General features: G+C 32.6%; 1 protein-coding gene across 1 annotated transcript in view; it reads left to right on the top strand.

Annotated features, from left to right (window-relative positions):
* Positions 1–954: 954 nt before the first annotated feature.
* Positions 955–26043, top strand: part of LOC113398717 (adipokinetic hormone/corazonin-related peptide receptor variant I-like) — a 40004-nt gene continuing 14915 nt past the window's right edge. The window contains exons 1-2 of the mRNA XM_026637605.2: positions 955–1233; positions 12197–12318. Of these exons, the coding sequence (XP_026493390.2) occupies positions 955–1233; positions 12197–12318 (401 nt within the window). The remainder of the gene's footprint in view (positions 1234–12196; positions 12319–26043) is intronic.

The raw sequence follows: 26043 nt of genomic DNA, 5'->3' as shown, positions 1-26043 counted from the left end.
ATCTTTATTCAATATAGAAGTGTTTACACTTGCTTATTGATTGTCAAAAATCTACCACCGGTTCGGAATTTAGCACCTCGGACCTGAGAAGAACCGGCGAAAGAAACTCAGCGGGATATTTTTTTTTTTTTTTTTTCATTTTGCATGTACAATAATTATTATATTTTAGTTATTTGAAACAGCCTGGAGGCGATCATTTCATTCCCAAGGTGTGCAGTCAACTAAAAAGTCATTAGTGTTGTAATATCCTTTAGCACACAAACGCTCTTTAAGACTTTATTATATTCTCGATTCGATTTTAGGATTTAAAATCATAATAGCTTTCATTTTTTTAAATAATGTTTAAAATTACCAATGCATGAGAAAAACATAAAACTCGGTAAGGAAATTTTAAAATAAATGTTCTTAATTGGATTGAAAGTTTGCTCAGCTGCCGGACTAATTGCTTAGTGTCAAGCTTTTTTCGTACAATACTGTTACACAAATATTTAAATTAAAGGTTTGAATTTATTTTTATTTTCGATAGAGTTATTAAGATTTTAATATTATTTATATCACTAATGGAATTGTAGACTTGATTATTCATAGCGTCTATCCGGCACAGTTGGCTACGACGCTACGTAGAACGCACGTTTCATTTCGTAGCACTACATGCCGCTACGATGTTTTTAATATATCGTCATAGTTAAAAGTTGAATTTTGTTTCATATTTTAGATAAGTGTGTTATGAAAACGTGGTTGTAATCAGCTGTATGTAATAATATTAAAAATAAAAAAGTGGATGTGAAATGAAAAAAAAAATGTGCCATACACTTATAAAGTAAAAATTAATCATAATATACGAAATAATAGTGACAATCTGACATAAAATTTCTTCTTTTTTAAAAGCTTGTTTAAAAAAAAAATAAAACAAACAAACATTTATTTTTAAGTATCAAAATACCTATGCTAACTATGCAAAATATAACGTCAAACATATCACTTGATAATAAATTTTGGGACTATTTCAATGATGTACGCAACGCAACGGATACCGTCGACACTGTGCCGGCTTCCGATCAGGGTTTCGTTGTAGGTATATACAGCACGCTGTTTGTAGTGGGTGCAGTTGGAAATGCTTGTGTGTTTGTGGCTTTAGTGCGCTCACGGAGGCGAAAATCAAGGGTTAATCTCCTAATGACACATCTCGTGGTTGCGGACTTGATAGTGATCTTCATTGTGATTCCACTCGAGGTAAATTTAATTTTTTAAATAGCTATTAATATTACATCGTAAAAATACTCATAGTTTGCCTTTATGTCATTAAAACGACAAATAATTTTAGTTTAAAAGAATATCATATATGGATAAGAACGTAACAAATTGTTATTACCAAAAAATATGATTTAAAGTATCATAACAAGTTCTAGTAACTATTGAAAAGTTCCAATATATGTACATCTCCTAGCAACATAATTAAATTTGTACTATGATCCGTATAACATATATTGAAAAGCTTAAAATCAATACCGCAATTAAAAGTTTTAAGGTTAAAAAGGAAATCCTCGATACTTTTAACACGATCGTTTACATACAGTAAAGCTAATATAAAGAAATTACAATGGGTTGGACTCAACACTTTTTTTTGTAAACCTACCCCTATATCAAGATAACAGAAACAAGCAAAACAAAATTCAATCAATAACTAACACCTGTGCTTATAAAAATATTCACCACCGAGCGTAAACCAGAAAAAAATTACCTACTGTAGTATTACAATTCAAAAACTCAGTTATTTGTCAAATTTAGTATCAGTTTATTCGTCTAATTTACGCCCGATGCACTCATGCAACTTTTGTTTAATCCATATGTCAAAAATAGTTTTAAGTCTTGGTGGAATAAAGAATATATAAATGAATAAACTACATGAATTTATGATAATTAAAAGGATTTCCGATTGAAGTTTACTTACATTTTATTTATAGTAGCTTATCTCGTAACAAGAATATTAAGAAATTTTACTTGGCGATGAGGCTACGTGCAAGCCCGTCTGAGTAGTTACCGCCTATCACATATTTTGCCGCCAAGCAGCAACTTGGTATTTTTGTATTTCATTTAGAAGGGTGAGTGACCCAGTGTAACTACAGGCGCAAAGGATATAACATCTCTGTTCCCAAGTTTGATGGCTCAGGGAGGTTAGGGATGTTTTATATTTCTTACAATGCAAATGTCTACGTATAGTGAAGGCCACTTACTGTCAGGTGGCCCACTCGCCAGTCTGCTTACCTAATTTAATAAAATAATTTAAAAAAACGTCGAACGACGAACAAATATTTTTACGAATATTTCAATTTTAAATACTTTTTATTAATAAATTATATTGCAGTACAACTACTAAGACACCTTTTATGTATGTAGTCTTTGTTATTTAAATACATAACAGAGTTGTTGACATCATCCATTATTAGATGTTCAAAATGATATTAGAGGGACGGTTAAAATTGACTTGTATATTTTCTTTAATACAATGAGTCCCTAGAAGGATGTAGGAGGTAACATGTTATTTAAAAAAATGTTGTTTTCATTCAAATAAAAATGATAACACGTAATAATATATGAAATACTTATTTTAAAAATAATAAAATGTTTTTCTTTAATTCGTTAAACATTCAACATAGCTAGAGAACTTATTCGTTATTTAAAAGTCCTTTGTAAATAGGCAGAGAGATTAAGAGCGTAGTTTGTAAGCGTGGGAATTAATTTTAGAACACACACATAGGTACTTTTCAATAATACAGTTGCATTGTGCAGTGTATCGTACGCATCCCCGGAGATAATCAGTTGCTTGTTTTCGGTGCAACGAATAAATTAAATTTTCATTGCGCGTTCATAACGTAGGATTTATAAAAATACATTTAATTACGAGTAATGTATTAGCTATAAGGTTGTCACTCGCAAACGCAATTATAAATTATTTGTTAGCATAGGGTGCGGTCAGAGTGCATTAAGATGCCAAATATTCATTATGATTTTTATTGTTTCAACTGCTTTCGTCTAACTAAATAATAATAATTATTTTCTTGATATTTTAAGGTTGGTAGATATACCGAATTAAATTAAAGTAAAGACACATTAAATAATCACTTCTTAAATTTTATAAATATAAATAACGAAGTTAAATATAATTTTTTTCAATACTCTATTTTTAAGTAAAATATTCGAAAAAAATATTTTAAATCAACTTCTCGTCCATTTCGGTACAAATACTATTTTTCATAGTGAGCAATTCGGTTTTACAAGAGGTCGCTCGACAACTGATGCGAGAATAGCACTTCTTAAACATATTTACGATGCTTGACAAAAATCACAGAATGCTATTGGAGTATTCTGTGATTTGTCTAAAGCATTTGATTGTGTAGAACACGAGACGCTTCTTTATAAGCTCAAATACTACGGTATTAAAGGTAAAGCTCTTGATCTCATTGCTTCATATTTAAGTCAAAGAGTCCAGCAAGTTTTCATTAATGGCATAAAGTTTTCTGGATCTACGTTATAAATGAGTGTTCCACAAGGATCAATTTTGGGTCCCTTTCTATTTCTACTATATATAAATGATCTTCCTTTCTATGTTAAAGGTATTTGTGTTATAATGTTGTTTGCTGACGATACTTCACTGATTTTTAAGGTAGACAGGAAAAAACTGACTATGACGATGTGAACGGTGCATTATCACAGATACACGATTGGTTTACAGTAAATAATTTAGTTTTGAATACTCAAAAAACGAAATGTGTAGTTTTTACCCTACCAAAGTTTAGAAAGCAAAATTATAATATATCTTTAAATGGTGGCCGTCTTGATGTAGCCAATATTACGGTTTTTTTTTGGGAATAGCATTGGATTCCAAACTTCAGTGGAGTCCTCATTTATCGTCCCTGACAGGAAGACTCAGCTCCGCAGCATAAAAATTAACAATTGTGTCCCACGACACTCGCGCCCCACCCTTATGCTAACTTGTCTATGTGTGCGTAGACGTTTTGCGAAATTATAAGAGTCGGCTCCAAATAAAAATTGACGTGCTCTCACCTTGGGCTCTGGGGAGGGACTGAAAATTTATTGACAGCGATGTCGAATAATAAGTCACAACCGTCAAATTATTTTCTCCATACTAAAATGTATGGACGACGAATGCCAAAAAGTAAGCAATATTTAAATAAAAATTACTATAATATTGTGAGATATAATAGAAATTGAACACGGTGAACTTATTATTTACACTTTCGTGTTCCCATTTAACCAAAAATACATGTATAAACTAGCCGCTAAATAGCTTAAAAAATTCTAACAGAAAAGGTCGATTTCAGTGTTTGGAGTGATGTTGACGATTAATTTACCAGGTTATTGATACAAATTTTATAAATATCATGCGGTGAAACTTGAGATATATCTATTGAGATACTGAATGTATTTTTTTATCCATAACCAATGCTCCAGTTTTAAGATATTTTAAAAATAGTAAGCGCTATTTTGGCGTTCCGCAAGGACTGTCCTCTTAAATAAATCAACAAAGACGCAACGATCCAATAAACATACAAACATTCGCATATAATATATATAATTCGCATATATAATATAACACATTTACATATATGTATATCAAATTTAGTCTCTAAATCATGACTACTCAAACCTGAGTTTCTTGCCGGTAGTTCTTCAGTAGTTACTCATTTTCAAAATGTAAAAATACAAAGTTATGTTAGTTAAATACAATGATATACATATGTATGTATATAAATGCCGAGTAATCAGATATATACTATAACCTGCTTCAACATTGCGATTTAATCGATTTATTTAATTTAATGACATCATCAAACAATGATTTTTTTTCATTTTATAGAAAGTTTAAAAGCTTTATGCAAACTCATACACAAAGTGTAATAGCTCGCGACAAACATGTAATTATTAATTATTACGTACAGCGATATTATCCATATTATTAATATTATAAATGCGAAAGTAACTCTGTCTGTCTGTCTGTCTCGCTTTCACGCCAAAACTACTGGACCGATTTAAATGAAATTTGGTACAAAATTAATCTAGAGCCTGAGAAAGGACATAGGCTATTTTTTATATGGAAAAAAGTGATGTAATAAAGAAGAAGAATAAAGGGTTGAAAAGGGGGATGTAAGGTTGTAAGTTGTTGAAAGTATTATCATTTTCAGAACTAGAGGCTTAAAACTTACATTTATGGTTGTACACTTTTAAACTAACATATTATGACACTCACTAAGGAGGGAATTTTGGAATTTCTACCCTAAAGAGATGAAATAGGGGTGGTACGTTTGTATGGAAGTCCATAATTTTATAAGTTACAAACATGAAGCTCTATTTTTGGGATACTGATTAAAAAGGATTAGATACTTATTTAAGTGTTTCCGCTTATTCTACCCCAACGGGGATGAAATAAGGGTTGAAAGTTTTTATGGGAGTCAGTCATTTTTTAAGCTACAAACATGAATTTTTATTTTTGGGATATCGATTAAAAATGAGTTGATACGTATTTAAACGATTCTGGATATTTTACGCCTAAAGGGAAAAAGTAGTGGTTGACATTTCATATATAGGATAGTCTGGAAGATCGTCATTTTTGAAGTCAGAAGTAGGAAACTTTATTTTTGGGCTACTGATTAAAAATGGAGCCGAGATGGCCCAGTGGTTAGAACGCGTGCATCTTAACCGATGATTTCGGGTTCAAACCCAGGCAGGCACCACTGAATTTACATGTGCTTAATTTGTTTATAATTCATCTCGTGCTCGGCGGTGAAGGAAAACATCGTGAGGAAACCTGCATGTGTCTAATTTCAACGAAATTCTGCCACATGTGTATTCCGCCAACCCGCATTGGAGCAGCGTGGTGGAATATGCTCCATATCTTCTCCTCAACGGGAGAGGAGGCCTTAGCCCAGCAGTGGGAAATTTACAGGCTGATTATGTTATGTTATGTTATGTTATTAAAAATGAGTAGATACGTATTTAAGTGTTTCTGGATATTTTACGCCAAAAGGGATAAATAGAGTTTGACATTTCGTATATAGGATAGTTTGGAAGACCGACATTTTTGAAGTTAGAAGCATGAAACTTTATTTTTGAGCTACTGGTTAAAAATGAGTAGATACGTATTTAAGCGTTTCTTGATATTTTAGGCCTAAAGGGAAAAATAGGTGTTGACATTTCGTATTCAGGTTAGTCTGGAAGTTTGTCATTTTGAAGTTCGAAGCTCGAATTTTAATTTTTGGGCTACCCATTAAAAATGAGTTGATTCGCATTTAAGCGTTTCTGGATATTCTACCCTAAGAACTGAAATACACACCAATGTATACAAAGAGGTCTTATATTAACGTAATATTTTAAGTTAATCTGTAAATATATTCATATTCTACGCGCGCAAAGCCGCGGATAACAGCTAGTAATAACTATATTATGACGGAAACTTGAAAATAGGTATTTCATAAAATTAACACTGCCTTGCACTTGTAATATAAAATTGTGTAAATTTATGGATAATATAATTAAATGTTTATAATACGAAAATATACACACACACACACACACACTCACTCACGCACACGCATATGAAAGTTAAATAGTTCTAATTATGTTCCAAGAGAAAAATAATTATTTTATTTAAGTGTTTTGTTGACAGTATGATAGAATATATGTACTTATATAAATTATGAACATGGTCACCATGATAAGTTTTGCAGTAAGTCGGTTGTTGGTTTTCAAATATAAGGAAAATTCGTTTTTCTCGGTAAGTATGTATGCTTAATTTTATTTTCAAGGGCTTCTTTTGACAAAAATGAAACGACTTAATTTTATTAATCAGTTTTAAGTACTTACATAAAATAGGTACAATTTTGTTTATAAACCTGCGTTATTTATATAGAAGCATTCAATTATAGTATTAAAAAATTCGTCGAATAATAAAAATTTGACAAAACTTTTGTAATCAAGGTAATGGTGATAATCTTTTAAAAGATTAATATGAATCTGGGTTTAAATCCTTAACAGTTTCCGCGTGATTCATAGAGCAGGTATAATTAATCATTTACAATAAAAAAAAAATTCTACTAAGATTTTTTTAATGTTTATTATTAACTTTAATATTCTCAATTTGAAATAGTGTTGTGAACAAGGGAAGACTTATCTTGTTGGTCTAGTAATAAACGTCATAAGTGCCAATGGGCCAATGGTTCATAAGTGGTCGCTTTTGTATGTAGATTAACCACGAGGTCTAAGATTTTATGAAACTATTGACATATACTGGTATAAAACCCACGTTACCAACCCAGACAAAAATTCTATACATATGAATTTAAATTATATTATTATACGTATTAAATAAAAACATTTTCGGTTTATTAATTTCACAGTTCTAGTTCAAAATGTAGCAATAACTTTACGCCGTATGTATTTCTATATTTTTTATAAAACATAGTTTCACGTAGTTACCCAACGTCCACAGCAAAAAGCTTTTACAAACGTTTTAGTTGTAATAACATTTTTGGTAGAGTTAGCTTATACGAAAGGCATGCTCGTAGTTTAGATTTCAAAAAAAAACATTACTTGACAAATATTTGCTTATTTTGATTATGGGTTTTTATTAACCCTTTGTTATAAGAAATACTAGCTGAACCTGCGACGTTAGCCGCGTGTAATTTATAAAACTTTACCAATAGAACACAAACCTTCACAAACACCCAACTTTACCCTCTCGTGAGGTGAATTAAAAAAGTTGCCTATATCCTTTCCCGGTCAAACTATTTCCATATCATATTTTATATAAATCGGTTCCGCGGTTTATGCGTGAAGAGGTAACAGACAGAGTTACTTTCGTGTTTATAATATTAGTAAAGATTTTATTATGTTATATATTAATAGCGTTAGCCGATTTTTGTTCCAGTGATTATGGGACGATAGCTGCACGTAGAAGATCGGTTATGGTTTTATTTTGAAGAGCCGTAGATGTATAGAAAATTAAAGAGGATTCTTGATTGTAATTTACTAAATTGTTACGATATAACAAATAATTAATTATAGAGGGCGGAAAAAAATTACTGGCCGGCTAGTGAGCGGTGCTATGGCTGTATAAAAAAAAAAACAAATGTTAAACGTGCAGACAGACGTCGTCAGTTTACAATGAAGTTCAATCAGAACAAATCCTGTCGTAAGTTTCGAAATTCCTAAAAATCTGTTGAATAAATGAAAAAAGTTTCGCGGGCGACGCACTAATTTAGATTATTTAATATTTAAATACTTTATTACGCAACATATGAGTGAACATAAGAGAAACGAAAAAAAATTAAATAACTTCATTCTTCTTTATATTTAATTCAACACTTTAACATGACGATTCAAAAGTGATTCTATGAGCCTCCTTGAATAATGAATATTTTGATTTGATTTGATATAAAAATAATGTTTAACTTTTCCGGACACTCACATTATTATACGTGTATATGCAATAATCATAAGCATCTGATTAAAGCGGAATATTGAACTCACGATTATTGGTATTAAAACGGATCATTGACTCTAGGCAGACAGTTTGTTGTTGTGCGTAATTTATAATAAACGTGGGATAAAAATAATTTTGTTTTGCAACTTTTTGTTATTTTCCACCAAGTGCCAAGTTTCATTAGTCAATAACATAACGCAGTTTACACTTAATAGAAGTCTTATTTTTCGTGACATGAAAATACTTTTACCATATTTTTTTCTCGTGTTCGATTAAAAACGATTGCCAAATAACTATTCAATTTAAATATCATAATTTGGTTAACCAATAATTAATTATTGTGTAAGATAATTTTGCAAATCGCTGTTAGACTACTACAGACTAAATATAGTCTTTCTATGTTCACGTGTAAATAAAATAAATACCTACTTACCTATCTATACGTTGCAGCCTTGGCTGCGAAGTAGGAGGAGGAAGGACTTTGTTTTCAGCCTGATATGTTTGTCAAACCTCAAAAATTAAACGAGATTTATTTCTCTGTATTAAAAATAGCGAAACTTAAACGAGTCGATAAAATAAGTTGAATAATTAAAAGCAATTTTTGCAAAATCTTTCCTTACTGTGCGTATGTATTATGAAGGTTTTCAGCAAATTTCAGGTATCTTTGTCAATCAGAATGTATTAAAGGCAATGTCCTGTACATATTTTTTATTCATAACTAGAAAAAGTCGCACCGGTAATTGAATTCTTTCTATTGACATCCGCTTCACTTTGATATTGAAAATATGAATAAAATTTTTACATGTTCATATTTCTTAATAAATTTATTTATCTCTACACTTATTATATATTTATTTATTGTTTTAACTTTATTATGGTAATGAATATATTGTATCTTTAATGATTCAAAGTGTGTTCAATGAACTCCGAGCTATGCTACCGCGATTCGTCCGGTATGTGAGAGTCCCGGAGGCCCGATCCCCCTCCCCCCCAAAACATAATGGTTGTGCAGACTTTGGTTTTATTACCCCAGGAGGGTACCACCAGCGATTGCGGTGGAGAATCCCTCTCTGGGCTCCATGCTTAGGACGTACACCACCTGAGCAGGGATGCTCAGGCTCCCTCCGAATTCTGGGGGAGGCAATTTTGCGATTTTGGCAATTTGACAATTTTGGACTCAACTCCAACTTGAACGCCGTCCACTTTCACCTAGAGACGGCGAAGCCGGCCTTGCTCTTTCTTACCGAGACCCAGATATCCTCTCCTGCCGATACGACTTTTCTCTCTTACCCCGGGTACAAATTGGAACATTCCTTTGTACCACGAGCTGGGGTGTGCGTTTACGTCAGAGATGATATCTGCTCTCGACGCCTCGGAAGCCTTGAAGGGCAGGACCTATCGATTATCTGGCTGCGTATAGACTGCGACGACCATCCGCGAATCTACGCGTGCCTTTATAGGTCCCATAGCGGTAATGCCGAAGCCGACCGACTGGTTGAGCACGTCCAACTACTCTACATAGATTCCGTGCTGCAGCAGATCCCATCCGCAGAGATTGTAATTCTTGGCGATTTTAATGTCCACCATGCCGAATGGCTTGGATCGCGCACTACCGATCATGCGGGTAGATCTGTTCTCGAATTCGCTTTAGCATATGATTTGCCACAACTAGTCACCTCGCCAACGCGAATACCAGACGTGGAGGATCATACACCTTCCCTGTTGGACCTTCTGCTGACTTCCCATATGGATGGCTACCATGTTATCGTCGTTCCCCTCTGGGCTCGTCGGACTACTGTCTCGTCCGGGTACAGTACCGGTTGCGCGGTACTCACGACCTCGTTTCGTGGGCTGCCGCTGTGTGTGGCACTACAAGTCAGCAGATTGGGATTGGATGCGGTCCTTCTTTGCATCCTACCCATGGGGGCAGGTTTGTTTCTCGCCGGATGGTCCGAGCGTTGTTGTTGACTCTGTCGCCGATGTGGTACTTCAGGGTATGGAACTATTCATTCCGTATTCTGCGGTCCCCATCGGTGGCAAGTCCCAGCCCTGGTTTGGTCGTTTCTGCAAAACGGCTTCACGCCGAAAATGGGAACGCTACCAAGACTGGGCTAACGCATCGGTGTCTCGTGATATAAATACCAGCACATTCAGAAAGAAATATTACTCTGCCTCTAGGTTTTTCAAAAACGTGATTGCGAAGACGGAGTACATTGGCGAGAGACTGGTGCGCCTCCCTTCAGGAACACGTGCGTTCTGGTCTCTCGCTAAGGCTGTCTTAGGGAATTTCTGTCAGCCCTCTTTTCCATCTTTGCACAGGGACGGTGAGTCATTGGCTCATACCGCGAAGGAGAAAGCTGATCTTTTAGGCTCTCTCTTCGGGGCGAACTTGACTCTGGATGACCGAGGAAAGACACCACCAACAATCCCGCGGTGTGATACCACGATGCCGGCGGTTAAATTCCGGCAAAGTGCAGTTCGTAAAGCACTTCTTTCCTTGGACATACATATGTCGAGTGGACCCGATGGCATCCCTCCAATCGTGCTACGGATATGTGCTCCCGAGTTGGCGCCGGTCTTAACGCGTCTTTTCCGGCAATCCTACGCATTAGGCGTCGTCCCAATCTCCTGGAAGACTGCTTTGGTGCATCCGATTCCTAAAAAGGGTAACCGCTCAGACCCGTCCAATTATAGGCCTATAGCCATCACCCCCTTGTTCTCCAAGGTAATGGAGTCCATTGTAAACTGCCAGCTCCTGCGGTATCTAGAGTATATCGAAGTCATGATATATTTCCTTAATACTATCTAAATTGATTACGTAGGATTGTTACTACTTTTTTACACAAATATACACACTGACATTTGACAAACGATTTGTTTTAGGCGTTGGAGGTTATAATATATATGTACTTTAATAGTCTAAAATTAATATGCTTGATAAGTCTTAAAACTATTAGGATTGATCGTGCAATTTATCGTGCTAAGTCGATAAAGGCACGTTGCAAAAGAGACTAGCATATTAAAGTTATTGCTTTTGACAGGGATCTGCGGACGAAATCCACAATAAGATTTAATTTCCGAATTATAATAGACTGGAACCCCGCGCCTTGTCTCGCTACTACAACATGACCTTGAGAATATGGTACCGTATTACTTACATGACTCCCAATAATCTATACTTCTATACTTAATATTATAAATGTGAAAGTAACTCTGTCTGTCTGTCTTTCATCCTTTCACAAGCCAATGAACTGAATTTGATGAAATTTGGTATGAAGCAAACTTGAACTCCAAAGAAGGACGTAGGCAACGCAAGCAAAGCCGCTGGGGACAGCTAGTTATGTATAAACTACATGACAAAACAAGTACCACATATCGATATTGGATATATCCTACACGTCCTTTTCATATCTTCATCTTCTCTGGTACATTTATAATAATAATAAGCAAAAAGTAAATATTACAAAAAGAGCTTATATACCTATATGAGTTTACAAAATAAGTATGACTATAATTAAATATTACTATTAGCTAAGTACTCTATTGACATGTGGTTTGGCACTTCAAAAAGAGTGAAACTTATTATCCTTTATGGGTTATTTACATATCCTGTGTCAAGGATATTTATTTAGAGTTAAGGTAGTTTGAAAGCATTTTAAATTTATTATTGGTTTTTCATATTGGTTTTTCTTTCAGATTGGATGGCGAACGACGAACGCATGGTTGGCTGGGAATATGGCGTGCAAAGTTTTTTTAGTTCTACGAGCCTTCGGACTTTATCTATCGTCAAACGTTTTAGTCTGTATATCATTAGACAGGTGAGGATTCATGAAATACCTACAAGTACAAAATCAGTAGATCATAATTAGACTCCTTGATTGATTGACTCACATTACATTCACGGTAGCAAATATTAAAGATTTTTTCAAATCTTAAATTGCATAGTTTAAAAGATATTGAAAGGAAATGTATAAAATTATTGTATTTATCCCAGATTTCTTGGAAAATATTGAAATGGTAAAATATAAAAATAAATTATAACATAGAGTTTTATACAAAGATAAAGGACAACCTACGTGTGTTTGTTTCGTCTTGATTCCGTCGGGAAACGGATAATATTCGCGAAACTAAAATTCGTATATTATATAATAAATATTATTCCATTGAGTTCTTGGAAAATTATAACAAATAATAGTTGCCTAAAGTAGTGTACACACGCTGCTATGTTGTCGGCAGATTAGTCGGCGACTTAACACCTCGTTAAGAGTTGGAAAACTTTGTCGCCGGCAAGAAATATATTGGTACAGAGCGTATACCACAATATAAAGTGTACTTTGTGTCTGTTAAATTTAAATATTTTTATAAAAATTGTGAAACTGAAATGAAACAAATCATTTATCGAATAATTATCTTTTTGATTTTTTTTTGTATCTATTTTGTCAAATATTAAATATATTAATAGTTGTTTGGGCATAATATTGCTTTTAGTTAATTTCATACGTTACTAAGTGTGGGTCCTGCCACTGTTTGTTAAACCAGTTGCACCCAACTATTAGTGGCGATTTTTTTGGGATTACATATATATATATTCTATATTCAGCTGGTAGGCATATGACTCCAATCCACCTGATGGACAGTGGACACGCGAAGATGGCCAGTACAGTCAGATTGAATGAACTGCACCAGTCATGCCATGTCTAAAAAGTCAGATTAAAAGAGGAGGGAATCACGTGTGCTGGTAGAAAATTCCATTTTTGAATGTGTGACAAAGAAAAAAGTTGCCGAATTTCTTCGTGCGGGACGGAATTGTTGTCACAGTTGTTTGTGACATCTTTTCTACATTTTTAGTACATTATATCTGTTTGTAAACTTGACTTACAGTTGAGCAGTTCTTAACATCGTTGTACTAAGCGCACTAAGCGCTTACAAAAATGATGGAGCATTATATAAAGGATGGATATTTATGAAATGATTTGTTAAAAATAAAATATATAAAAATCATGTTAAATTTTAATAATATTTACAGTTGAGATATTCTTTCGGGAGAAAGACACGAATGAAAAGATTACATTAAATTAGTCAACGAATAGCGTCCCCGTTATTTAATACTTAAATTTTCAGTCTATTTTTCCAATTGACTCTATTTGTAATGAAGTATTATTGATTACAATATATTAAAAGGCAATAAACTTTAGAAATTTAAAATTTCAAACATTGTTTGAATGATTATTTTTTTAATTAAAATAGCATTTGTGAGCTGTAGCGACGTAAAGACACGAATAATAATTCTACTACAAATTGAAAATCAAAATATAGTCTTAGGATGGTAGCAAGTTTAAACAACGATATCCTTCCAGATTCATTTATTAACACTATTTTCACTTTTATTTTACCCACTAATCCGTGTTTCACAATACATCCCGTATTATCCAAAATCTCGCCCATAATTCTAAATATTTTAAAAATAATTAGAATTATAACAAAACACTGCCGCCGCGTTCGATTTCTTGACATTCTTTTTCTTACCGGCCAGTATCAGACATTCGGCCAGTATTAATCGTGAAAAATTAAAATATTACATTACAACATATTCTAAAAATAATCAATCAACATATAATTAAATTATTCTAATAAATTATAGTTATACAATGTGTAAAAAAATAACTCTAAAAATAGCATTATAATTTCATATTGATCGTGAATATTCTACTACCGGTTCTAAAATAACATTCTGAGAAAAAACGGTGAATGAAATTCACTCCCTCGATAATAGCTCAGTCTAAATACATACCTTACAGATAAACCATTAGAAGTTGTATATATTTCGAGATAACTTTTCTTGACATCAAGTCGGGTCAAGTTGGAATGGAATGAAACTTTGGAATGTCGTTTCTCTGGTGATACGGCAATTTTAGCAAATTTATTTATTTGTACAAAATTATTGATCGTAAAAAAAAACGGATTTCGTGATTTCGACCAGTATTTTTTTGGCATGTCATAACTAAACTAATGAAATAAAAAGGGTTGATACGTATTTAAAAATACATATGTATCTGTAGTGTTCACTTTCATCTGAACATTTGATTTCATCCATTTGATTGATTGGTTGACTGTCATTATATCTAACGATATTCGACGTTGTGAAAACAGTATTAAAGACAATTATGTCCATAATAATAATCAGGCCTATTTATATACTTGATTTCCACTTAATATTGTAGCAATAATAGAAGCTAAGATGCTACAAGTGACAAGAACCGCTGGGTTAAATTTCCATAAATTCTGAGAATAATTAATCTCGTAACCGTCGATAAAGGAAAACATCGTGAGTAAGCCAGCGTTTGACAGATTAAGTTTGCAATACCTATATACTTATAAACCAATACGCATTAAAACGACTTGGTTAAATCAGCACCGGACATTGATCAAACTGCGGAACATAAAGAGCTATAAAATACTGTAATATTGTTATAAGTTTAACGATGAATCGTTATATGAAAGCTTTTCATTAAACTTTATACAAGATTAAATTTATGTTTAATTACCTTTAAAAGTTCATGAATATAAAGCTTTGGAAATTTTAAAATTAATTAATATGTATGATGCCTTCGAAAGAACAATTCATTTTAACCCATTCATTGATTTAGTGAGAAACGTATTAATGTGTCATAATTTTTTTGGTTTCTTCTGAGATAAATTCAAGTTTGTTACATTAAAAATTATTTTTATAATTTTAACTTTGTTTTAAATTATATAAAACGTCACAAAAGTGTCATTTCCCACTTCCCATATATCGGTATTGCTAGTTCAATATATCATAATCAAATATCAAATACAATACATTTTGGCATTTTCTGTGAATTGAAATAATAAAATAAATTATATTTATTTTATCAGTGCAGTGAAATAATTATTACAATTAGGTTTCAGATTAATTTATTAGCTGTCATCCAATTTAAAGGTTTGTGTTGTATGGAAATGCGTTATAATTGGCTTTTATTAAATAAAATAATTATTCCATAATTATTTCCTTGATTTAAATATGGATATAATTCCTATTTGATTTCGGAATTCGGTTTAACATCGAATTCAAACTTCAAATTCGATATACTGAATATATCGGTGAGTTACCTTAATAGTTGAGTTTCTTAATTTGTGATTGATTATTACTTCAGTGCTGTAACAGCCCATATCTTTTCAGAATATATTAATAATGGAGTTTTGAAGTTTGATAAAACTTTATACAACATATTTATTATATTACCGACTTCAAAAAATTTTAAGTCTTTAATTCTTGTTTTTGCTTAAATTCATTAGTTTGCAATTCAGAAAGTCGTAGTCATGTTTAATTTATGGTTTATAGTGATTTTTGACCCATTGGAATGATTCTCCGGAGTTGAAATCGTCATTTGGAGTGAGCAGGACTTTAAACCTCCAGAAGGTAAATTACGGCTTACATCCCTCGTTAAAGGTATTTATTTATTGGTTATTTACTTGATTATTGAACCTGCATATTTCGTATTGCAGGAGGTTTTTTTTTTACCCACCACATGGATTTGAAATATTAAGTGTGGACGGCTGCAGTTTCCTAGTTGAGTGTGTCCAGATAGCTGCTGGTGCAACTCCAAGGATGGTATGCCTCTTCCCTTAGATATAAACAATATCCACATGTAGCTGGAAATTTGGTGATTTTCCACTTTAATTTTTTATACAAACTTAGTTATACCGGCCTGGCGAACGGTGTACTAAATAATTAAACATACCATCTTTGAATCGTCAGTGGCCCCTACATTTTAATATTTAATAAGATAAATTACAACGCATTCATTTCATTTTTTTTTAATTCATTTTATCTCAAGTGACCTTTTTTTTTGTTTAAGGAGGAGGAAATGCATTTACGTATGCCGCCCGGTCGGGGGACCGGGACGGGTATGTGGGACTCAACTGGGGCCTAATGCCCCGTGCCAGGGCACGTTAATGCTAATGCCCTGTCCTACCCACTAAAACCATCCTCGGGTTTCCACCATGCCGCCGAGTGATGAGGCCACGGGATCGCCAAAGGCATGCAACCGCGACCCCACCAGCGGCAGCCGCCGTAAGGCGGCTGAATATTCATGGGAAGCGCGCCTAGTACGCGCCTTCCTCATCCTCCACGTGGGAATGTGGTGAACTCTCCCGAGTCCGCCACTGGAGGCTGGGCGTCAACGAAGCTGACGCCCTGCGGCGGATAAGATGGTAGGCTCCGCCGCTGACCACCGGTGTAAAACACCTTGGAGGCTCGAGTAGAGATCACTCCCACTCCCTCCTAGCCAACGAGGCCACTGACATGGTCCGCCCTGACGCCGATCAGGGACGTACCCGCCTCCACTCCCGCCAGTCTTAGCCGTGGCCGACGAGCAAGCTCAAGCCGGCCCCGTGGCTCAGGGTACACCACGAGGAGGTGACTGACATGTACCCCAATTCCAAGTGACCCACGCAAGTCTAGCTGGCATATATTTTTTTAATTAACTATAATACAAAAGCTGTAACTAAATTAAGTAACTAAACTTAATGTAAGATTTATAAATTTTGGTTTCTACAATTAAATAGTTATATAACAAAACTGTTTTCTTCAAATCCATACCCACAGTAAAAAGGTAACAAGTTCTTGTTGTTCTTAAAAAATATGAATACATGTAGTCGACGCGTTTACCATATTTTTAGCCACCAGAAGCGAGGTAACACACAAAAGAATATCACAAACAAATACTGCAAACTTCAATAATAAAATAACATCAAATCAAATCAAAATGGCTGACGTGACCTTAATCATGAACAGTCCTTGTCACCATCGTCCTTACAATCCCACCGATGACAAGCAAATGTCACATTACTTCTTATTCTAGCGGCAAGATACGATGGCTGTTTTGACACATTAAAAAAGTGATGTGAAATGTAAATTTATTATCGATATAATATATTCAAATCTTTGTTTTTTTGCAAGTAGTATCTGATTAAAAAGGTTTAATAAAAAAAATATAAAATAAGTTTAAGTAATATATTCGAACGAAATCAATTTAAATCAAAAATTGTCTTTCCCATGTAATGATGTAGGTACGTTCTATTGCCTGTTCTGAACACTAATATTATTTCTATTATCATTTTCTACAATAAACATATATAAATAAAATAAAATAAATAATTTATAAAATAGATAAAATATTTACTGTCAACACAAATATAACACCGACTACGAGGTCGAGTGTGAGAGTGTGACGTACACGTTTACGCAAAAAAATAAATAAAAAAGTTATCTTCGCGGTACCCTAATATTTGTAGTTTAGAAATCACATTCGATAAATTTTATGACTAACTGCACGTCACTATTGACAATAAAGAACAACAATTTGCTCCTTTGATGTAATTATTTATTAAATACGAAACTTCATGAGCGGGCAAACGTCAAAACGGCCATCATAGCGTGCCGCTACTATAGGTAGTTTTCGTCGGGTAGTTAATGGCGATGCATAAAAACTTACAATATATTAAATTTCTGTTATGACATAAAATGTTGCAAAATAATAAACATTATTTTATATATTTAATAATATTCCAAATATATTACTCACCGCGTCTCGGTATTTAGAAAATCCTTTAAAATTGTACGGGCTCCAGGAATCGGATAACTTTGGCCTTTAGCCAGTTCTCGACAAGTAAATAGTTAGCGTTGATACTGTCATGCTAAGTTTCAAGTAAATATAAATATAAACTAGGAATTTAGGTGAAAGAGAGTGAGAAGAATAGAGAAACACTCGATTTAAAAAAAAATGGCAAGTCACAAGCATGCTTGTTTGTGTGTTTGAGGTTTATCAAAAAGTCACGGTAAGTAGGACGTTGGGTAAGGTCCAACAAGAAATAGATTTTGAAGTCAATCAGATGAAATGATTAGAACATATTTGAAAAATAAAAATGGAATAAAAGTTTTTTAAACAACTACAAAAAAAAAAACGGTTTCATTTTTTTTTTTTTGGAAATCTGCGACAATTGCCACAAACCACATCAGAAAATGTATTGCATCATTTGTACCAGTACCAATTGAATGCGTAGTTCGATTTTTAAATTTTCAAAAAATTTTACCAATTTTTATTAAATATCTTAAATTTTAGTTTTATAACTTTATTCAACTTTAAAAACGAGTGACCACTTCAGTGTTGTAACCGAATATAACCAAAACAGAATTAAACTAATTTCCAGATAATAGTTGTTCGAACGAAATTTCGAAATTTTCCAACCAATTAATTTAATGTTATATACGCTCTTATTTTTACGCGGAAAAAATACGTAAAACATCTCCAAACAATGAAATAAAATACATTTATTAGGTATAAAGAACTTTATTTCTCATAAGAATTTACCATTCACTTAAAATGAGATACAATGAACATTTCTATACATTTGCAAAACAGTTTTAACATCTGGGCCGTTGGATATAAAAGGCTTTATTTACTATAGCGAGGATATTAAATGATTTTTTAGTTTGACTTTAAACATCTCCATACTATCACATAGTTTTATTTCATCTGGTAGTTTGTTGAACAGCTGTACTCCCTCAAACAGAATTGTCTTTTTACCATAATTAGTTCTTACATTATCAATATGAAGTTTATATTTATTCCTTAAATTCGAAATATGCGGTCTCTCACAAATCCTTATCTCTGATTGAATGGAACCTGATTTAATTTGTTTGATTAGAATGCATGTATAGTATGTGTATAGTTGTGATATATTCAATATTTTTGTTTCATTATAAAGTTGTGTCGTTGGAGTAGAATAGTGATATTTATATAGAGTTTTGATAATCTTATTTTGTATTCTTTGTAAAGTATTTAAATTTGAAGTAGTAGTGGATCCCCAAACCTGTATTAGATATTCTAAATGAGATTTTACTAAAGAATTATATAAAATGTTTCGGATTCTTTTTGGTATACAAGTGGAGATTCTATTGATTGCTCCTAATATTGATTGCAGCTTTGTTCTAATATGGTTAATATGTATCTTGAAATTTAGTTTGTCGTCTAACCATAAGCCAAGATATTTTTCATGATGAGAGCGCTGTAATATATCGTTATTTATCGTCAGCGGAGTGAAGTCAGGTATCTTTTTATTTTTAGCAGAGAAAATAATAAATGAAGTTTTAGCAGTATTGATTGTAAGTAAATTGTGTTTGAACCACTCATTTATCAAATTTAGATCATTTTGTGCATTGATTACAATTTCATGAATAGATTTATGAAAATAAAAAAGACAAGTGTCGTCTGCATATAGTGTAAGATTGCCAGTTAATCCTATCTTTTCTATGTTGTTTATGTAAATTAAAAATAATAAGGGTCCTAGAATAGATCCTTGAGGGATACCGTACGTCACATTTTGGGAAGCGCTAGAAAAGTTATTAATTTTAACTACTTGCTGTCTATTTTTTAAATATGACTCAAACATCGCTAAGGCAGTTCCTGTCACGCCAACGTTACATAATTTGGATAAAAGTTTTTGATGACTTATTGTGTCAAAGGCCTTTTTTAAGTCAATAAAGATACCTAATGCAATGTTCTTTTTATCAATGTTAGTTTTAATTTTAGTAATTAAGTCTACAACAGCTGAGAGAGTACTCGACTTTGGACGGAAACCATATTGTCGTTTACTTAAGAACTGTTTTTCAGTCAAATACCCATTTAAACGATTATATAAGATACGCTCAAATATTTTCGACATTATTGGCAGAACAGATATCGGCCTATAATTACTTGGATTGGATCGGCTACCAGATTTAAATATAGGACTGACCTTTGCGATCTTAAGTGAATCGGGATAAATTCCTTGTGCAAGACATACATTTATACAATTTGTAAGTCTTACAAGTATAACACTTTTAAGACATTTAATCGCTTTTGTGCTAATTCCATCCAAACCCGTGCTTGTATTACAGTCTAGTTTATCAATAATTTTAGAAACTTCGTCTGAACTGCAAGGTGTGAAGTTTGTTAATGTAATGTTATGTGTGTAACCATCTTCATACATGAAAATGTTCTGTGTACTTTCATGGTATGGCTTCGGTATTTTAGAAGCTAGCTCCGTGCCAATTGACGAAAAAAAAGTATTAAAGAGATCACATATTTTGTTACCGTCAAAAACCATTCCTGAATCTGACATCATTTTGGGAGGAGCAAAACCATCCCTAATCTTATTCAAAGCCAAACTATTCATCACTTCCCACATTTTTTTGGGGTTGTTTTTTACCTTATCAAATAGATTATAATAATATTCGCTTTTATGCATTTTAATGAGTTTCGGTACTCTGTCTCGTTCTGTATTCAATTTTTTATGTATGATTTCATTCCCCGGTAAGGCTTTATTTTGCTTCCATAGGCTATTGCGCTCATTTATAGAATCAATAATATTTTTATTTATCCAGTCCTTTCGAGGTGGGTTAAGTATTTTTGTTTTATTGATTTTATTTTTCATTATGAATTTCGATATATATTTTTCTAAATAATCATAATCGTCACTTTCATTATTGTATGTAGCATTTAGTGCATCAAAGTATAGTTGTTTATAATTAAGTGCCTGATAGTCTATCTTTTTATTTCTTTGCGGTGATAGACTGCTAATTTCAAGATATATTTGCTTGTGGTCAGACAAGGCGGATTCAATTATCGATATATTAAATGAATGATTGTTTATATCAGTACATATATGATCTAATAATGTGCTGGTTTTAGTGGTTTCACGGGTATTGTGTGTTTTAGTTCTTTTATTTATAATTCTATATCCAGCCTCCTGTATGCTGCTTAAATATTGCGTAATATTTGTACCAGTGCTTAACAGGTCGATGTTAAAGTCTCCTAAGATGATCGATCTTTTTCTATTATTTAGTTGTGTGATATATTTATTTAAAAAATCCTTTAAGTTAGTTTCCCCTGGTTTGTAAATAGCGCCAATATTGAGTGATAATTTATCAATGCTTATCCATAAGTAATGATTTCCATTTTCTTCTAATTCTTCTGTAACGTCATATTTTATACTATTGTGTATATAAATCGACACTCCGCCTCCTCTACTATTCTTTCTATAATTGTATATGTGTTTATAATCCGGTAAATAATAAAGTTTTGCATCGGATTCCGATGTTATCCACGTCTCAGTGAATATACACAGGTGCGTAGTTTTCGGTATCGCTTTAAGTATACACTTTATCTCATCGAGCTTACCATGTTTGCGAATACTACGCACATTGGCATAAAATAATCGTAGTGATGACGAGTGTAAGGGAATATCTTCGTATTTTTTTATAATGTAGTGATTTATTTCTTTTATTGGTTTTATATTTTTTAATTTTTCTGCGTTTTGTTTTACTGTGCTTGTTAGTTTTTTTTATTGGTTTTATTAGCAATAATTGTGGGTATACCTTTAATATACTTTATAATAAGATCTTTCTCACCATTAGCAATTCTTTTTTGCAATTCGTCTCTTAACTGTTGCATAAATAGTTTTTGTGTGGTTGTCTGATCAGAATATATTTTTATGCCTTCCGGTAGTTTATGCTTGTTGTAGACAAGGTATTTTGGGATGTCCGTATTATTAAAAAATACTTTTATAGGTCGCGACTTATTAGGAATATATTTTCCCAGGCGCATTGTTTTGATTGGTTTAGGGCAGTTATCATAAAGTGGTAATATTAGATCAATTATTTTATTCTCATCATGTTGACGCCTATTTTTATAGTTGTTATCATTTTTTTCGGAAATACCCACCACTATGATATTTTTTTCGCGTTCGAAACGATCTTTGACTTCGAGGATTAGGTTTTCATTCATAAGCGGAAGCGAGTTTGGTGTTAAGGAACATGTACACTTTTGATTTTTGATTATTGTTATTTCATCTTCCAAAGCTTTAACCTTATTTTGAGTTCCAGTATAACTTAATTTAATTTTTTCTATTTCCAAATTTATTTGATTAAATTGTTGTATGAGGTTTTCGTTACTAGATTGGATAATTTTTATTTCATTTTTTATAGTGCGTATTTCTTCTTTTATCATAATCAAGTTTTCGTTTTGAGTTTGGCCGAATTTTTCTAACAATGACATAATGTCCCTATGAAAATTTTGTTGGTCTTTTTGGTAATCAAATATCTCAGAGCGTTCTTTGCGTTTTCTTGGATTTATATTAATGAATGGATCTTCGTGATCATATGTAGATAGATTGGGTACTGACCCGCTCACGCTTTCGCTACCGCTTATCAATATGTTACTGGGTGGCGTTCGCTGTAGGCTCATCGTATATTTTTTTTAATAGGAGCGAACAAGATAAAAAAATAGCAGCGGTACTCTTTACTCGAGGGGGTGAGGGGAGCTGCACTGACGCCGATGCACCTTAACTCGTTCTTCAGTACAATCACAATGATATTAGTACCAATTATATTTTATACGAAAACACTGTTTAAAACTTTGAAAATTAGAAACACTTTTGGTTGGCGAATTTTTCAATAATTTTAAAATATTTTTACGAATTTGCAACACGTCCAGTTCCAACGGTCACCAGTTCGAACTTCCTACAAAAAATACACAATTTTTTAAAGTTTAAAGATTTTTTTAAAGTATTTCAATTATTTTACATTATTATTACATCCAGTCTTTATTTTTAAGAATAGTATCACGTTTTAAGGAATTACTAATAATCCTAAGTGGGGGCGATAATCAAAATTGAATCTGCGGCTTTTTACATCGCTGGGCGGCCTGTACACCATTAGACTATTGACGCTTACAAATGTACAACTGTACTCATAAATATTATAATAATTCATTTTAATAAATAAAAATGAACAAAATATTAGACAGAAATAAAAATAAAAATAAATTAAATCACAAATTGTTCGAAAGATATGAAAAGTATTTTACAATAATAATAAATTATTTATTTCCTATCCTTATAATAAAGTTGACTAATATTTTATTATGATATTATGTGACATATTTCAATATATACCTATGGTTATCGAAATGTTATCAAGTAGATTTTTTTTTAATAATGATAAAAGTTATTTTCAGCTTGAAAAGCTCAAAAAAAAATGAAAAATATTATATACGATGAGTAATATGTTTTCGAACGCTTTGAGCTCGAAATTAGCAGGAAGTTGTACGGATGACATACCGGGGCAACTGCTTGTTTATATTTAACTTTTATTTATTTTTTCATTCTGTTAATATTGAAACACTAGGATATAACGTATTAAATTTTTTACACGACGATTTTATTCAAGCAAATAATAATAATCTATACTTTCTATACTTATATTATAAATCTGTCTGTCTGTCTGTCGCTCTTTCACTGCCAAGCCAATGAAGCGAATTTGACGAAATTTGGTATGAAGCAAACTTGAACTCCAAGGAAGGACATAGGCTACTTTTTTTGCCTTGCGAAGCCGCGGGCGACAACTAGTCCAATATAATATAGGAAAAATTTGTCGTTCCTGTATCATTGAATCGTAACGATTTCTCGATCAAGACATTTCAAATATTATGATATTGATATACGGCATCAAGTGAAGTATGCAATAATAGTATCATATTAAGTTATGAAAGGTAACTTATTATACGCGGAAATATCTCGTCCCTTCGTTAATAACCTAGGAACTTAGTTATTTCTTTAGATTAATCTTATCATTGTTGTATACAAATACCACATATACTAGTACGACTTATTTACTAAGTGATATGTTTTTTATATTGGTCGTAATATAACTAGAAAACACAAATATCAATTTCAAAAAGTTTGTGTTAAAAGCGGTTTCGATCCCATTTGATATAATTAAAACTTGAATTATATAAAATATGACCTCGTTAAATTACTTTTGTATAAATTTAATTTCCTAATAAAAAATAATAGTCAAAGAATTTCCGGTAACTTAATCCTACACAAAGGTCCAAATGGTGTTAATATATTTAGAATATATATCTATACTAATATATAAAGCGGAAGAGTTTGTTTGTTTGTTTGTTTAAACGCGCTAATCTCAGGAACTACTGGTCCGATTTGAAAAATTCTTTTTTTGTTGAATAGTCCATTTATAGAGGAAGGCTTTAGGCTATATAACATTACGCTGCAACCAATAGGAGCGCAGCGACAGTGAGAAATGTTGCAAAAACGGTGAAAATTATTCACATTTATGGACTTTCGATGCGTGCGCAGCATAAACGTTTTAAGTTACTCAAAAAATGTGTATAAAAGATATATTCCTATTTTAATAATAAAAAAAAAGTCCGTGACACTATTTGTTAAGAGTGTGCTAGCAGGCGGGGCGCGGCGGCGGATGAGGGGGAGGCGGGTCAGCCCCGCCGCCGCGCTCGCCACTCTCACCCGCGGGTGTAGTTCTGCGAAGTAGCAATGCACATAACGACTTAAAAAAATTAACATTCTTAATAGTTAAATTATTTATCAAAATTAGGTTTTGTTATCAGCTTATTTGCTCATTATTTTTTATCGTTTAAAATCGATTACATTTAAATCATAATCTGCTGTAGTTTTAACTTACGATATAAGATAAAATTTCTATGAACATTCCTTCGTACTTTGCAAGTAAACAATTCAAACGTTTCACAGTATAAATAAGGTATAAAAATTACATTACACACGTAAAAAAGTTCAAAATGGCGAGCGATACTTTCACCGATGCAGATTAATCATCACTGAGAAAATAAATTATATAATAAACAAATAAGCAAATAGGTGAATATCGTTTAAAATGACTACACAAATAAATTAGTGGTTCAATATTTCAAGTAATTTCTATTACGTTCAAGCATATTCAACACGGTTGTACTATAATCACCTTATGAAATAATAACACCAAAGGAGAAACAATCTAAATTTCTTATTGTTCGGTTTGTTTATCTTATTACGTTTAAGTTAATATTATTTGTTTTCAACCGTCTTCAAAAAGGAGGAGGTTATCAATTCGTCTGTATTTTTTTTTTTTATATGTTTGTTACCTCATAACTTTTCACTGGATTTTGATAATTTTTTTTTTGTTTGAAAGGTAGTGCTTCCCGTGGGGCCCCATTTTAATTTTATCCTGTTACGATGATGGTATCCCTATGAAAACGATATAAGTCTTAAATGTGCATTATGTATGTGCGCGATAAATAGGTGAATAACTCAAAATTGTGCCAACCAATTTTAATGATTCTTTTTTTATTATAAAGGATATACTTCAAGGGTACTATGGTGAAAGTTTGGTAAGGTTCTGAGCATAGGATCCTTGACAAAGTAACGGTACGGAAGGGAACGGAACAATTCTAAGGAGCACGTTAGCGATACTCGGCCGAATCTTTTAGAAATAAAAATTTTGACAAAAAAAAACCGACTTCAAAAGAGAAAAAAAGTAATATGCTCTAAAAAGTAAAAAATAATTGCTTATTATTCTACAACTTAATAATCAAGTAACTTATTCTACTTACCAATATGTAGGTACATTCTGTGTTTCCACGCAAGGAGATAAGTATGTACCTACC

The sequence above is a fragment of the Vanessa tameamea genome, chromosome 14 (genome assembly GCF_037043105.1).
Source record: "Vanessa tameamea isolate UH-Manoa-2023 chromosome 14, ilVanTame1 primary haplotype, whole genome shotgun sequence".
NCBI classification, from domain to species: Eukaryota; Metazoa; Arthropoda; class Insecta; order Lepidoptera; family Nymphalidae; genus Vanessa; species Vanessa tameamea.
This window is presented reverse-complemented; position numbering and strand designations above follow the sequence as displayed.